Source organism: Pholis gunnellus (assembly GCF_910591455.1).
Source record: "Pholis gunnellus genome assembly, chromosome: 15".
NCBI lineage: Eukaryota > Metazoa > Chordata > Actinopteri > Perciformes > Pholidae > Pholis > Pholis gunnellus.
The window spans coordinates 14299695-14311935 of record NC_136542.1 but is presented as its reverse complement, the minus strand read 5'-3'; the positions used below and the strand labels follow the sequence as shown (position 1 = coordinate 14311935).

The window sequence follows — 12241 nt, the reverse complement described above, 5'->3', positions numbered from 1 at the left end:
TTTATTCATGTAAAAAACAAATAATATTGTTTGACAATGATCTAAATTAGGCCTAGAGTTCAAATGTAATCATTTTCCTTTTTTTTATGCAGAACAACACATCAATGCAAAACCATGCAAGAAACAGAACACGTTACTGACCTATGAAAACCATGTATTTCCAAATCATAATGAATAAAAACTGGCCTGTTTTCAGCTTTGTGACAACAATCTTTTTCCCAAATCCAATGAAGAAGTATTAGATTTGTGTGCACCCATAAAAGAGCACTTAATCCCTCACTCAAATTCAGAGATATGTGTTTTTTTGACAGAGAGTAGAGAATACACGATGATATTTAGTTAAATGGTCAATAATGACTCGATGTTGCCATGGACACAGATGATGCAGTCATGCTATCATAAAGACACTCTGGATAAACATGCAGTGCGTATACCTCTAACGTGTATGTGTGGATACTCTTTATCTGCATTTCAGTGTGTTTTTCATGTGGGATGTGAGATATTATATTAAACAAAATATAAACTTATTCAGTAAAGATAATCTCTCAAAGTTGGCTCCTTTATAAAATTCCTCCTTATCCTTGTGTGTGGTGGTTTGTATGTTTCTACTTGTGTGTGAGGAGTTTGACAAGCAACATGCAAAACACTCCAAACAAATACGGTCTATGAACCATGCAAACTTTATGGACAGCTGAGCTCAGGAAGCTATTAAAAGAATAGGCCGGCTAATGTTCCCTCCTCTGCCTGTGCAGTATAGTCTGAGGCCAAAAGGTAGAGAAAAAGTAAGGAAACACTTTTAAGTCATGATGTCACCAGCTTTCTGAGATGTACATTAAAAACAGCTGTTTAAATATAGCTCTCTCTGGCACCCAGGCTGGTCCAGACATGTGTTAGCTGATACATCCAGAGCATGTAGGCCGGTCTGCCCTCAGCGCTGACACAGTTTGTGATCCCCTGTGGGGGTACGAGAGAGTCTTGGATAGAGTTTCCCCCCTGTGCCTCCAGTGATATTAATAAGCAGAAAGTGTGCCTCTGTTTTGCTGGAGAAAGACACACCGCAGAGCTCTCCTCAAAGTCAACAGCAAGCTGTTTTCATAGCGTCTGGATTGTCCTCTGCAAACAAAGTAAGTAGAGCCACAAGTTCATAACAATTGTTACTGATCAGTTTAACATTTTGACAATGGGTATTAAGGTTCCCTTGTGCGGCATCTTTGCCTAATCAGATATATCATCATGATTACATTAACATTACATTTCTTTGTTATGCAAAACAACCTAAAAAGAATGAGCAGATTAGAGTTGTTGTTGTTTTTTAAACCAATCATCAGTTACTGCTGTGGCTCATTTGATTAATGGCTGTTCTCTACTCTCTTCCAGCTTGTCTCTTTGAAGGCCATGGACAATCAAATATTAACAGAAATTGGGAAAAACACGACACCTACTGAGTCACACAGGGGACTTGTTGAGGATTTCACAGACAGCCGCCATACTGACTCTGAAATAGGGACGATCCCTCCCCTGGATGAGTGTACACCACATCCCGTACCGCGAAGGGACCGGGCGGTCATGGACCACTTGGGGCAGCTTTTCGACCACTGCATCCAGCAAGTGTCCCATCTGGAGACGCGGAGGAACGAGCTGATAAAGGAGCTCCTCTCTCTGCAGGAACCCATTCTGCGAGTCGTGGGGCACCTGAGGGGGAAGCTGGTGGAGACTCAGAGGCTGCTCACGCTGGCTCAACTGGATTATGTCGTCGTTTATGAGGATGTGAAGGAGGTGAAGAGGAAACTGTTTGCCACGGCCAGAGACTGCATCCAGAGCCAGGTGAACCTGGCTGAACAAGAGTATGCGGTGGCTCAGTCTACTGTTACACAGGTAGGAACCACGGGATGGATGATTACTGTGCAGGTTATGACAGATGATGGTGGTTTGTTCTGCAGTTTAAGATATCATCTACTGCGTGCATATCATTTTATATATATATATATATCTTTGCAGGAAATACTAAAACCAACATTACATGTCAATATGTGCTGAATGTAAGGCAGCAGAAAACATTTTATACTGTGTAGTATGGGGGAAAATGTATATATATATATATATATATATATAATAGTACAATATAATTAATATAATTTGCAAACTTATACGTTAAAAAACTGCTGTAAATACCAACATGTAGAATCCCATGAATTTATGGATACGCTGCAGTGAGAAACTGAACAGATATAGCACACTTAAGTTGAACATCTAAAATATTTTTTAAATAGCATACATATTAAAATGTATGAAGAGAATGACATGTTGGTTCATGTTTGTAAGATGTTAGTTCAAATAGGTTGTATGTCCAACAACTTGGTTTACTGTAGCTTTGCTCAATTATACAAGTTGCATATGTCTTTTCTTTTAAATCAATTTCACATCCATCCATAGGAGGAGCTCAAGGCCCACATCCAAAGTCTGACCCAGGAGTTGTCCCAGCTCCAGGAGGCCCAGCAGAACCAGCTAAACACCCTGAGGGACCAGGTCTCCAAGCCCCGCAGGCCCAGGGCCACGAGCGACGTCAGCCAGTGCCGGCAGGCTTCTGTCAGGCTGCAGCGGCGGCTGAGTGGCAGCGTGAAGGCCCTGGAGTGCTGGTACGAGCCTCGGCTCATCGCCCTGCTAAAGAGAAAGCAGGTTGGGGAGGAGTCCTTGAGGAAAAGCAGGGAGCAGGCCGTGGACCTGAGGGCCAGCCTGGGGCCCCTCAGAGAGGCCATGCAGAGGCTGGAGGTGCAGAGAGCCTGTCTGGAGCAGAGGGTCACTCTGATGGAGAGGGAGAGGGAGCAGAGCATCACACAACACAAGGTGACTGAAGTCAGGGTAGAACATGAAATATATAAAGGATGTTTGGTAAAACTAGACCAACTGAGATGTTTCTCTACTTTGCAGGAGACTGTGGAGAAACTAAAAGAGATCCTGAGAGAACTAGAAGTGGAGTTTGAGGTTCAGAGAAAATCGAAGAACAATGTGGAGGATCGGAATGACAGCATATTAAAAGAGCTGACATTTCTGATGTACGTTTACTCTGAACCTTCTACGGTTTGTTTTACTTTGAATTGTGAGCAACAGGATAAAAATAGACTAACATGTGGCTTGTTTTCTAGAGGCAGTGATGAACCCCGTGAAACCACTGAAGAGGAGGATCCTTAATATTCTGTTTGCAGTGGATATTCTTATGCTGATCATCTACATTATAACACGGCATAGAGCTTACATTTAATAAAGAAATTATACAAATAATTATAAAATTCTGCATAAATTAAACTTTTTGCTTCTACAGAATTTACTCTTGAACTACCTAAAACGTAACATGTGGCACGCTGTGCCAAGAAGCAAAGCGAAGCGATTTACTGTAAATATTTTATTATGAATTTACTGAAGTACACAAGAGACAGATGCAGCACAGAAAAAAAAAAAAACAGCACATATAAAAGTGACACACAGAATCTGGAAAAGTCATAATATGAATATCAAGCAAATACAAGAACAGTATGTACAACTTTAATACAAATGGATCTTGGTAGAAATTTTACTAACTAAACAGGATGAAAAAAATAAAGCCATCAAAAAGCAAACCTGAATGTGGAACACATCTGTAAAGGCTTCATCACAAGCCAGAGTTGAGTACTGGGGGAAAAAAAGATCTAAAAATCTGGTCAATAGAGACTTACTTTAAATACATCACGACAAGATGACAACGCAGCATTTTATTCTTTAAATGTTCTTCCAAAAAAAAAATCTGTTTTCAACAAGCAGGTCAAATGACGAGCTCTGGAGACTGAACTCATGCCTGGACCTCTGTATCTGCAGCACCTTCTGGGTCCTCGTCGTTGTAGATGTTTTCAGCCTGGAGAAGAAACAATTCAAAAGTTGATTCACTGTAACTGGTATTCAATAATAAACGCACTTTGGAATTCTACCCAATTCCGTGTCTGATATTCATTGTTCCACATCATTTCACGGAACCTCTGAAGTTCCCAACATGGGACAAACAAAGCTCTTACCATTTGCCAGACTTCCATGATGTTGTCCTCTGATACAGAGCAGATGACCCAAGGCTCGTTGGGGTTCCAGGAGAAGTCGGAGATCTTCGCTGTGTGTCCGCCATGGATGAACTGGAGAGAAGCAGAGCAGGAGGGATCACCACAGCACTTTAAACTGGATTAATACAGACACACAGTAGCTGGTTTTGTCACAACTGACCAGCAGCTCAGGAGGGCCGTCCTCAGCATCCTCGGGCGACTGTTCCTCTCCGATCTTACTGAGGTCCCAGACGTTGAGCCTCCTGTCGGTGCCGCTGGAGGCCAGGATGGTTTCGTTATGAGGAGACCACTGAACCTGTTGAGTAGAGATGGGCCAGATGTTACATTTCTGTGAGAAAGCGCTCCATAAACACAACGCTATCAATAGAAAGCCACAATCAACAAGACCAAAACTATTCCTCTGTAACGTGCTTGATATCATCCGAACAGAAGCTAGGTGCAGAGGTGGCATGTGTGCTTAAAAAGGAAAATATGCCACATCGCACAAAATGACGAGCTTTATTTTTTTAACTAGAGCCTTGTGTTTCTACCATTGGCCATAAGATAAAACGTAATTGTCCGTTCACACAAAAATGTGTCTTGCATCACATGCTCCAAACAATCAACAGAACACCATAAAAAACATCTGCCAGGTCACCAATGAGTGGCCATCAGAAGACACAACATAGCAACATCTGAGAGAAACACACCCATTACCAGTTTTTAGTTGTAGCTCTGTTTGCCAACATCTAAAGCCCGACATAACCCCAGATCGGCAACGAACTCTTTCAGACGAATTGACCTGACTTCTTACCTGGAAGATCTCGTCCTTGTGAGACTCAAACGAGTGCAGCTTCAGTTTCAAATTCCTCAGGTCCCAAAGAGCCACAGTCTAAAAAAGAAAAAGTAGCTCCAGCTTCAACCCAAACAAATGAGAACAGAGCCTACTTCACTGGACGGCAACACGCTATGCAACAGTGAAACAGAGAAAGAGTGGACCCACCTTATCTGCAGAGCCAGAGGCCAGGATGAACTCACTGTAGGGGTTGAAGGACAAGCAGTTGACTTCAGCAGTGTGGGCGTCCACTGCATGGCTGGGCTTGGAGGTGTTGTTGGACCGCGTGTCCCAGCTGTGCCAAAGCAGACAAAAGCACCACTGTTCAACAGAAGATCGAAACTGAACGACGACTTTTGTTTCCCGCGAGTTGTCACAGTTTGTTCATTTTGCCACCAACTAAAGAGCTGCTCACATCATGAGTCTCATGTCATCCGCCACAGACCCAAAGAGCGACTCGTGGAGCAGGTGCCAGGAAACATCCTCCACCACAGCTGTGTGGCCTGTGAAGATGGTCTTGGCATCCACTATCTTTCCCTCCTTGGGCACTGTGCTGATGTCCCACATGCAGATTGTCTGTAAAACAGCAGAGATGGTTCAGAAAACAAAGTAAGGAAATGCTATTGCAACAACGGCAAAAGACTAGTTATATTAGAAAGTAACAAAACGGGTTAATTTGTAATAACTCATAACTATTTCGACATCCAAAAAAACTTAACATGAGCCACAGGAAAACACAAGATTCTAGGAAGAAAACAGGAAGAAAGACAACACTAGACTTAACACTCCCATGTCGCTTACGTGGTCATCAGAAGCACTGAGGAGGCAGCCGCTGAGGTTCGGGTTCCAGGAGAGGCCATAGCCCTCCTTCTGGTGGCCCCGCAACCGCAGGTCTGGGGTGCATTCTCCAGAAGGATCTTCAATATAAATACAATTATGTTTTAATGTTCCTAAAAATGTGCAGAAAAGAACACATGGGGTTTTTGAGCTGTAATCCTACCAGGCTTGGAGGGGTGCTTTGTGTAATCAAATACCAGCACGTCACTGGTGGGGGTCTTGGTGGCAATGATGCAAGGATTCTGAGGCATGTAGCGGGCTCTGTTCACTTCCCCCTCATGGTTGATCTTGATCTCAATCTCTATCTTTCCACTGACGGATCCAAAGCCCCCAAACTCTGAAATAAACAACGGTTACATTAGGTGTTTGATGCAAATGAGCAGGTGGCGAATAAAATGCTGTTCTACCGAGCACGGTAAAAAAAGGTCAATTCTATGCAAGTCTGGTTTATTGCATTTTATTAACTAAAATGTAATCTAACACAACAATACGTACATATCATTTCTGAAGCATTAAAAGGTCTCAGCGAGATTTAAATGCATTCATTCATTAAGAAGAACCGTGAGCCACAATATCCAAATACAAGAACTTGTACAAATACAACAATTTGATGACAATAATTTTAATATTGAAATATTGCAAAGACAGCAATGTGGGTAATTTGTTTAATCTACGTAGCTTGGCAGTGGACATGATTTTACATGTCATTAGCTTTTGAAAACAAAGTTTACCCACATGCCATTTTGTCCAATAAGCAGCTAGACACAACACATTTAATGATCTAGTTTTTTAACATAACACAAACTCCCATGCACACGTTATCGCTCACCTCCTTTCTCGCTGTCATAGTGTGACGCATCAAACTGGGCATCATCATTGGGGAGCTGAACGCTAGCGATTACAAGGTGATTCTGCTCATCAGAAGTGTGTGTTCCCAAAACCAGCCTGTGTACGCTGTAGTCCTTCCCCTCTGGTCTGTGAAGAGGGATGAAGTTTAAAAAAAATTAGTCATATGTTCATTCATATAAATTTTAAAAAATGACACGATCCCTCTTATGTCACGCTTTGGTGTATGTCAAGATGCAGCAGATCCCCTCTCACCTGCTGACATCTGGCAGCCACTGGGCAGTGAGGCTGGGCCACTCCAGCGCGTGAGTCATGACCAGGTCATAGAGGAAAGGAGTGTTCTTCTTCCAGATCTTGTACTCCTCATTGATCACCCTTTCCTCCACAGCATCGTCAAATGCAGCTGCAAAAGGGACATTTACCAATAACATAAAGTTAGGTCATGCCGCATCCAACTTGCCTGGGCTGAATGGAGATATTGGAGAGACATTCAAGTTATACCTTACTCATAAAAGTCTTTCCCTTGTTAAATTAACAGCACTGAGGTTTATTTGGCTGATTAGATAATGTCATGCTTCTATAGCTATACGAGTACAACATCATTACCAGCCATAAGCCACACGTCCCTCCATGTGTTAACCTACACTCGTACATTAAAACCTCTGCTTAGCCAGCCTGCTAGCTGCTGCCGTTAGCTACCAGCTAGCTGGCTGGTCTATAACAATGAAAGGTGATGCTGGCTGGCGCGCCAACACCGGGTCCATCGTGACTGGTAGTTCATGTCATTCTGGACAACACACACGTACACGTTTACTCAGCTAATTCGGGAAAAGTGAACACCCTTACCGTCTTTATCAGCCATTGTGTCGTGGTTGAGCCACTACCACAGACGAAGAGTATTAAAATACGTCGGGAGAGAGCACTCTGTAGACAGAACGAAGGCTTGCAATGGCGCCAACTCCATGGAACAGGATCGACCAATCAGCGTTCAACAAACACCGACAGGAAGTCGTCACAGCAAACACACTTCTTCCATCCGGAACGTCCCTCCTCCGACGCATGTAGCGCACCGGTTGTGAACGGTTGTGACACACAGACATGGTGACATTTGTTTTGGTCATCTTTTAAAGCGTTGAATGAACGTACAGTCATAATGGACGACCGTGAGCTGGACCTTACAGAGGCACAGAAAGTGACTAAGTCAAAATACCCGAAAATCAACAAGAAATATGAATGTAAGTCTGATGTTATGATAAGAAAAAGATGTAGCTAGCTTAGCTCGTTTAACATGACGGTACTAGTGAACACTGTTAAAACTTTGTTTACAGTCTCCATCGTCAGCTAGCTGTAGCTAACGTTATGTTCATGCTCTAATTAAACTGTTTGTCTAAATTGTTCCATACATATTCTTTGAAACGAGTATTGTCATATCTGCCCAGCTGTTATAGGCACGTCTAACAGCACGCCCTGCCTCATTATGTCACCTTGTATTTTACTATTGCAGACCTGGATCATACAGCGGACGTGCAGTGAGTGTGTTTTGAAATCTTGGGGAAGTCTCATGTTTCTCTGTTGTTTCGGTCGCTCTTATATTTGCTGATGTCTCTTCAAAGAATTCACTCTTGGGGAAACACTCTGGAGGAAGCCTTCGAGCAGTGTGCCATGGGCATGTTTGGCTACATGACGGACACAGAGACGGTGGAACCCATTGATACTGTTGACGTGGAATCAGAGGGTGAGAGCAGTTTGTCGCCGTCCGTTCAATGCAAGCCTCGATCAACCTCTTCTATACCTCGATCAGTCATGCTGCTTCCAGATCACCAGAACTAAACCTCTATGCACATCCTGTTCTCTTCTCAAAAGGTGACGACATGGAGTCTCTTCTTTTCCACTTCCTAGATGACTGGTTGTACAAGTTTAGTGCCGAGCTCTTCTTCATTCCCAGGGTGAGTATGTTGGATTAGTTATATGGTGCTGGACATGTTTTGTATGTAGTTTATCGTAACATCTAGGGGAGGTATGGTGACAGCGCAGCAGGAACTACCATAGTTCAACCTGGGCCCTGGTCTTTTCTATCAGGAAGTGACCCACATGTGCCACAGTATGCACACTGCTGTGCATAATTTACATATAATGTATTTTGATTCTTGTTTGATGGACAGACTATGTTAATATCTTATCTTATTATTATTATTATTATTATTATTATTATTATTATTATTATTATTATTTATTTTCCTGTTATTCTCCTGACACAATAATTTGTTGCATCTATCCACCAGGAGGTCAAAGTTTTGCACATAGACAGAATGCACTTCAAGATCCGCTCCATTGGGTAAGTTTGCATTGTTGTCTTTACTTAACTCATTCCCTGCAACTCCACCCAGATAACTTTTATTTGTTAGAAGCTCACCTCTATCATGCATTACGGGAGGAAATCTCACAGGCAGACCCTCAAACGAGAATCAATCATGTAACCGCAACAAGTGAATAGGAGGCTACACGCTCGAGGGAGACACAGACGATCACTCACACGACTCCGGAGACGTATCTTCCGACTGGAACTTCCTGGTATATTTCTTACAAATGTACATCACAGTTCTACCGGGTCTGTCTGTAGAGCAGATCACACCCTCACTCTCAGTCAGAAAAGCACAGGTGGAGGATTATGTTTCCACATTGACCACAGATGGTGCAGTGATGAGACCGCTATAGCTAAGAAGTGCTTTCCTGACCTGGAAGTCTTGCTAAACCATTCTACTCCCCTCGTGAACTTACTGCTATAATACTGGTTGGAGTGTATATCCCTCCAGCTCCTCATAACAGCTTTTAGCAGACCAGTATGTAAGCATATAAGGCATCTACTTGCACGCAACTGGGGAACTCTGATCACTCCCACATTCCCTCATACTGGCAAAAGCTCTAAAATATGGTCCCCTGAAGCCAAAATAGACCCTGAGACATCTTCATAGAAGATTACCTGGATGACTACACTGATACAATGACCTTATTTATCAGCTTCTGTGAAGACAGCTACCAGGAGAATCTGCTCCTTGAGTGATGATAAATCCAGGTTCTCCTTTGAGCTCAGTAAGCTTCGAGACAACAACAAGAAGGCCTACAGGACGGGTGACCTGGTGGTTTACAAAGGGGCAAAGCAGGCACATAAGTGCAGTAAAGTCAGACAAACAACAGTATAAGGACAAACTGGTATTTTTCTGCTGTTGAATGTCGGTTTGAAAGGAACCTCAGACATGAACAGATGTTGAACCTCGGAGTACTGCAGCTGACCTCTCTCTCCTAAACGCACTCTTCTTCATCGATCTAGTCTTACTTTTCTATTTTATTTATCTCTTTTATGCTGTTCTCTCACACGGTCATCTTTGTTTATTTATTAAAGTTGGGGTGAAGAATTCTCTCTGGCAAAGCATCCACAGGTAAGTCAGTGAAGCTTACTCACTGTAGAATATATAAATAAATATAATAAAATTATGGAATACAAGTACAGAGGGCTATGTTTTTTATCATTGGTACTTATAGGAGAATTGTGTACAATACATAATAAAAGATAAAATGCTGTGTTTGTGTTATGTCCTCTCTCGTAAATCCAGGGAACTGAGGTGAAAGCCATCACATACTCCGCAATGCAGATCCACGATAAGGAAAAATCTGAGATATTTGCCATCATTGATATCTGACAATACCTCCAGAGGCTCCTGGTTCAATGAAACTGGAATATCTACTCGGCCAATTTAAGTGGCCTTTAAGGCACTGATTCTTGACTTGTAAAATCTGATTTTCTATTTGTAAGTTGAACTGTTTACGAACAGCAGCATTTGCCAACATTTCTGTTAGCTGACAGATTACAGATTAGTGACGTGACACTGATATCTTATAAATTGTATCATTTCAGAAATCACAAAACCAAGGAAATAGTATGACTCTTTACTTAAAGTGACTATTGAAAAGAAAAACTAATTTAGAACAATGCAATGTTTTTAACACATTTTGTCAACACAGTTTTACTCGAAATGCTTTTGCAAATTCTTATTTATCACAAATTTGACATGAATTGTGTCGATGCCTTAATCATTGTAAATAAATCAACTGATTTTTTATTTTTCTGCTGTGGGATTGATTAAATGGATACTGGTACTTTAAAATAAAATCTTGCTTTTGAATATTTTGTTAGAATATGCATTATTGTTAATAACACTGGTTGATTTAAGTTGTTTGACCAAAGTGTTCATGTGTTTATTTCCATACAGTTAGGACTTGATGATGTGAATTGTCTTTGTAATTTTAAAAGGAAGAATGCTGACAATGAGTCAACAATGAAAAATAGCAGATTTTATTTTGTAGTACATTGTTTAGCACAAAGTAGAACAAACACATTTCTTAACTGAAATGAATTCATTATAGCGTACTGACTCACCTCTCTGGCCAATGTGTCTCAGCTGGTCCTAGGTTTTGTTGGTGCGTTTATTATGCAATACATTGTACTACTAATATCCAGTATTAAACCACATCCACAAGACCAGCTGGAGTTTTTACCTTATATGAAGCCAGAAGAGAACAAGACTTGACGAGCATGATCACAGTAAACTCTGTGCAGGGACAAATCAAACACAACACTTTATAGATAGAAGATTACTTTTCTATTTATTAGTATTGACTAAATAATCCCAGGCAGTTTCTGAAAGCTGTTCTGGATAAATAGAGTAAAAAGAAGTGCAAACTGCAGTATTTATGATATTTGTGATTTATGTGGCTAAAAGAAAGCTACACTGTTTTCCAGTTCAACTAATCTCTATTGTCACGGACCAAATATGTGCAGTGGAATCAAGTGTAAACGGACTGAAACCAGCTGGAATTCTATTATAGCATTACTTACAGTTGTAAGAACACTAGAAGCTGTCGCAGTAGTATTTTAATTGCAGTAATTAATCCATGCGGATTGACCAATGATGAAATATGCAAAATAATAATAATACATAGGGTACTACAAATATGCAATATAGGACACAGTAACATCAATGAACTTTGATAAAATACTGGCCTACAATTTGAATAGCTTCAATAACTGATAACTTGATTGACAGAAAATGAAAAGAGAACTACAATATAATTAATGATGTATCAAGCAAAAGATGGACAACACTGGAATCAAACGGGAGATGTGCTTGTTTTTCTTTGTTTCATATTAGTGTAAAACTGGGTTCATCGAGTAACTAGGCTACTTGCAAGGATCGCTTAGTGCAGTGTTAAGATATGAAGGGAATTTTTCAATACTTTGCATGAAAAATTATTCAACAAATGATCTACTAATTAAAAAGAAGACAATAGAATCATACAAATAATTGTTTATTGTATGAAACCACAGCAGGACAAATGTTCCTCCAAGTACCAATTACATCACAATACCAGTTTTCAGTATCCAGCATCAATTTACCTTCTATGCTTAATTGATATGAAGACATAAGAACCATGATCAGCGAGAGGACGTTGGATCTATATTCTATAACAAAAGGTTTAAATCACCGTTCAACCGGTTTATTTAGACCACGCCCCCTGCTGCCTTTCCCTCCCGACTACCTTAGTGCGCGCTGGCGGTGACGTCATCACCTCCTCTCGCGCATCTTCCTCCTCCCACCGCACTGAA

General features: G+C 41.3%; 3 protein-coding genes across 3 annotated transcripts; 2 read left to right on the top strand and 1 right to left on the bottom strand.

Annotated features, from left to right (window-relative positions):
• The first annotated feature begins 1027 nt into the window (after positions 1-1027).
• LOC306707107 (syncoilin-like) lies at positions 1028-3526 on the top strand. Its single transcript, XM_079174418.1, has 5 exons — positions 1028-1124; positions 1378-1875; positions 2434-2844; positions 2929-3053; positions 3144-3526. Exons 2-5 carry the CDS (start codon positions 1396-1398, stop codon positions 3187-3189), a joined length of 1062 nt encoding a protein of 353 aa, XP_079030544.1. The 5' UTR covers positions 1028-1124; positions 1378-1395; the 3' UTR covers positions 3190-3526.
• Positions 3527-3666: 140 nt separating this feature from the next.
• LOC306707105 (histone-binding protein RBBP4) lies at positions 3667-7542 on the bottom strand. Its single transcript, XM_079174416.1, has 11 exons — positions 7426-7542; positions 6835-6982; positions 6563-6708; positions 5897-6070; positions 5698-5813; positions 5312-5472; positions 5065-5191; positions 4876-4953; positions 4243-4377; positions 4044-4154; positions 3667-3886 (listed from the first exon to the last, which is right to left on the bottom strand). Exons 1-11 carry the CDS (start codon positions 7439-7441, stop codon positions 3824-3826), a joined length of 1275 nt encoding a protein of 424 aa, XP_079030542.1. The 5' UTR covers positions 7442-7542; the 3' UTR covers positions 3667-3823.
• A 107-nt stretch (positions 7543-7649) lies between these two features.
• Positions 7650-10754, top strand: zbtb8os (zinc finger and BTB domain containing 8 opposite strand). The gene is made up of 7 exons (XM_079174421.1): positions 7650-7814; positions 8084-8108; positions 8193-8314; positions 8443-8525; positions 8862-8914; positions 9980-10016; positions 10191-10754. Exons 1-7 carry the CDS (start codon positions 7733-7735, stop codon positions 10275-10277), a joined length of 489 nt encoding a protein of 162 aa, XP_079030547.1. The 5' UTR covers positions 7650-7732; the 3' UTR covers positions 10278-10754.
• Positions 10755-12241: the final 1487 nt, after the last annotated feature.

Excerpts from the sequence above, each read along its gene's own strand:
- LOC306707107 (XM_079174418.1), top strand. The coding sequence starts at position 1,396 with ATGGACAATCAAATATTAACAGAAATTGGGAAAAACACGACACCTACT. Across the intron at positions 2,845-2,928 it reads AGAGCATCACACAACACAAG|GAGACTGTGGAGAAACTAAA; the intron begins GTGACTGAAGTC and ends TCTACTTTGCAG. Across the intron at positions 3,054-3,143 it reads AAAGAGCTGACATTTCTGAT|AGGCAGTGATGAACCCCGTG; the intron begins GTACGTTTACTC and ends CTTGTTTTCTAG.
- LOC306707105 (XM_079174416.1), bottom strand. Across the intron at positions 6,709-6,834 it reads TGGCTGCCAGATGTCAGCAG|ACCAGAGGGGAAGGACTACA; the intron begins GTGAGAGGGGAT and ends CCCTCTTCACAG. Across the intron at positions 5,192-5,311 it reads GATGACATGAGACTCATGAT|CTGGGACACGCGGTCCAACA; the intron begins GTGAGCAGCTCT and ends GCTTTGGCACAG.
- zbtb8os (XM_079174421.1), top strand. The coding sequence starts at position 7,733 with ATGGACGACCGTGAGCTGGACCTTACAGAGGCACAGAAAGTGACTAAG. Across the intron at positions 8,526-8,861 it reads AGCTCTTCTTCATTCCCAGG|GAGGTCAAAGTTTTGCACAT; the intron begins GTGAGTATGTTG and ends TCTATCCACCAG. Across the intron at positions 10,017-10,190 it reads CTCTGGCAAAGCATCCACAG|GGAACTGAGGTGAAAGCCAT; the intron begins GTAAGTCAGTGA and ends TCGTAAATCCAG.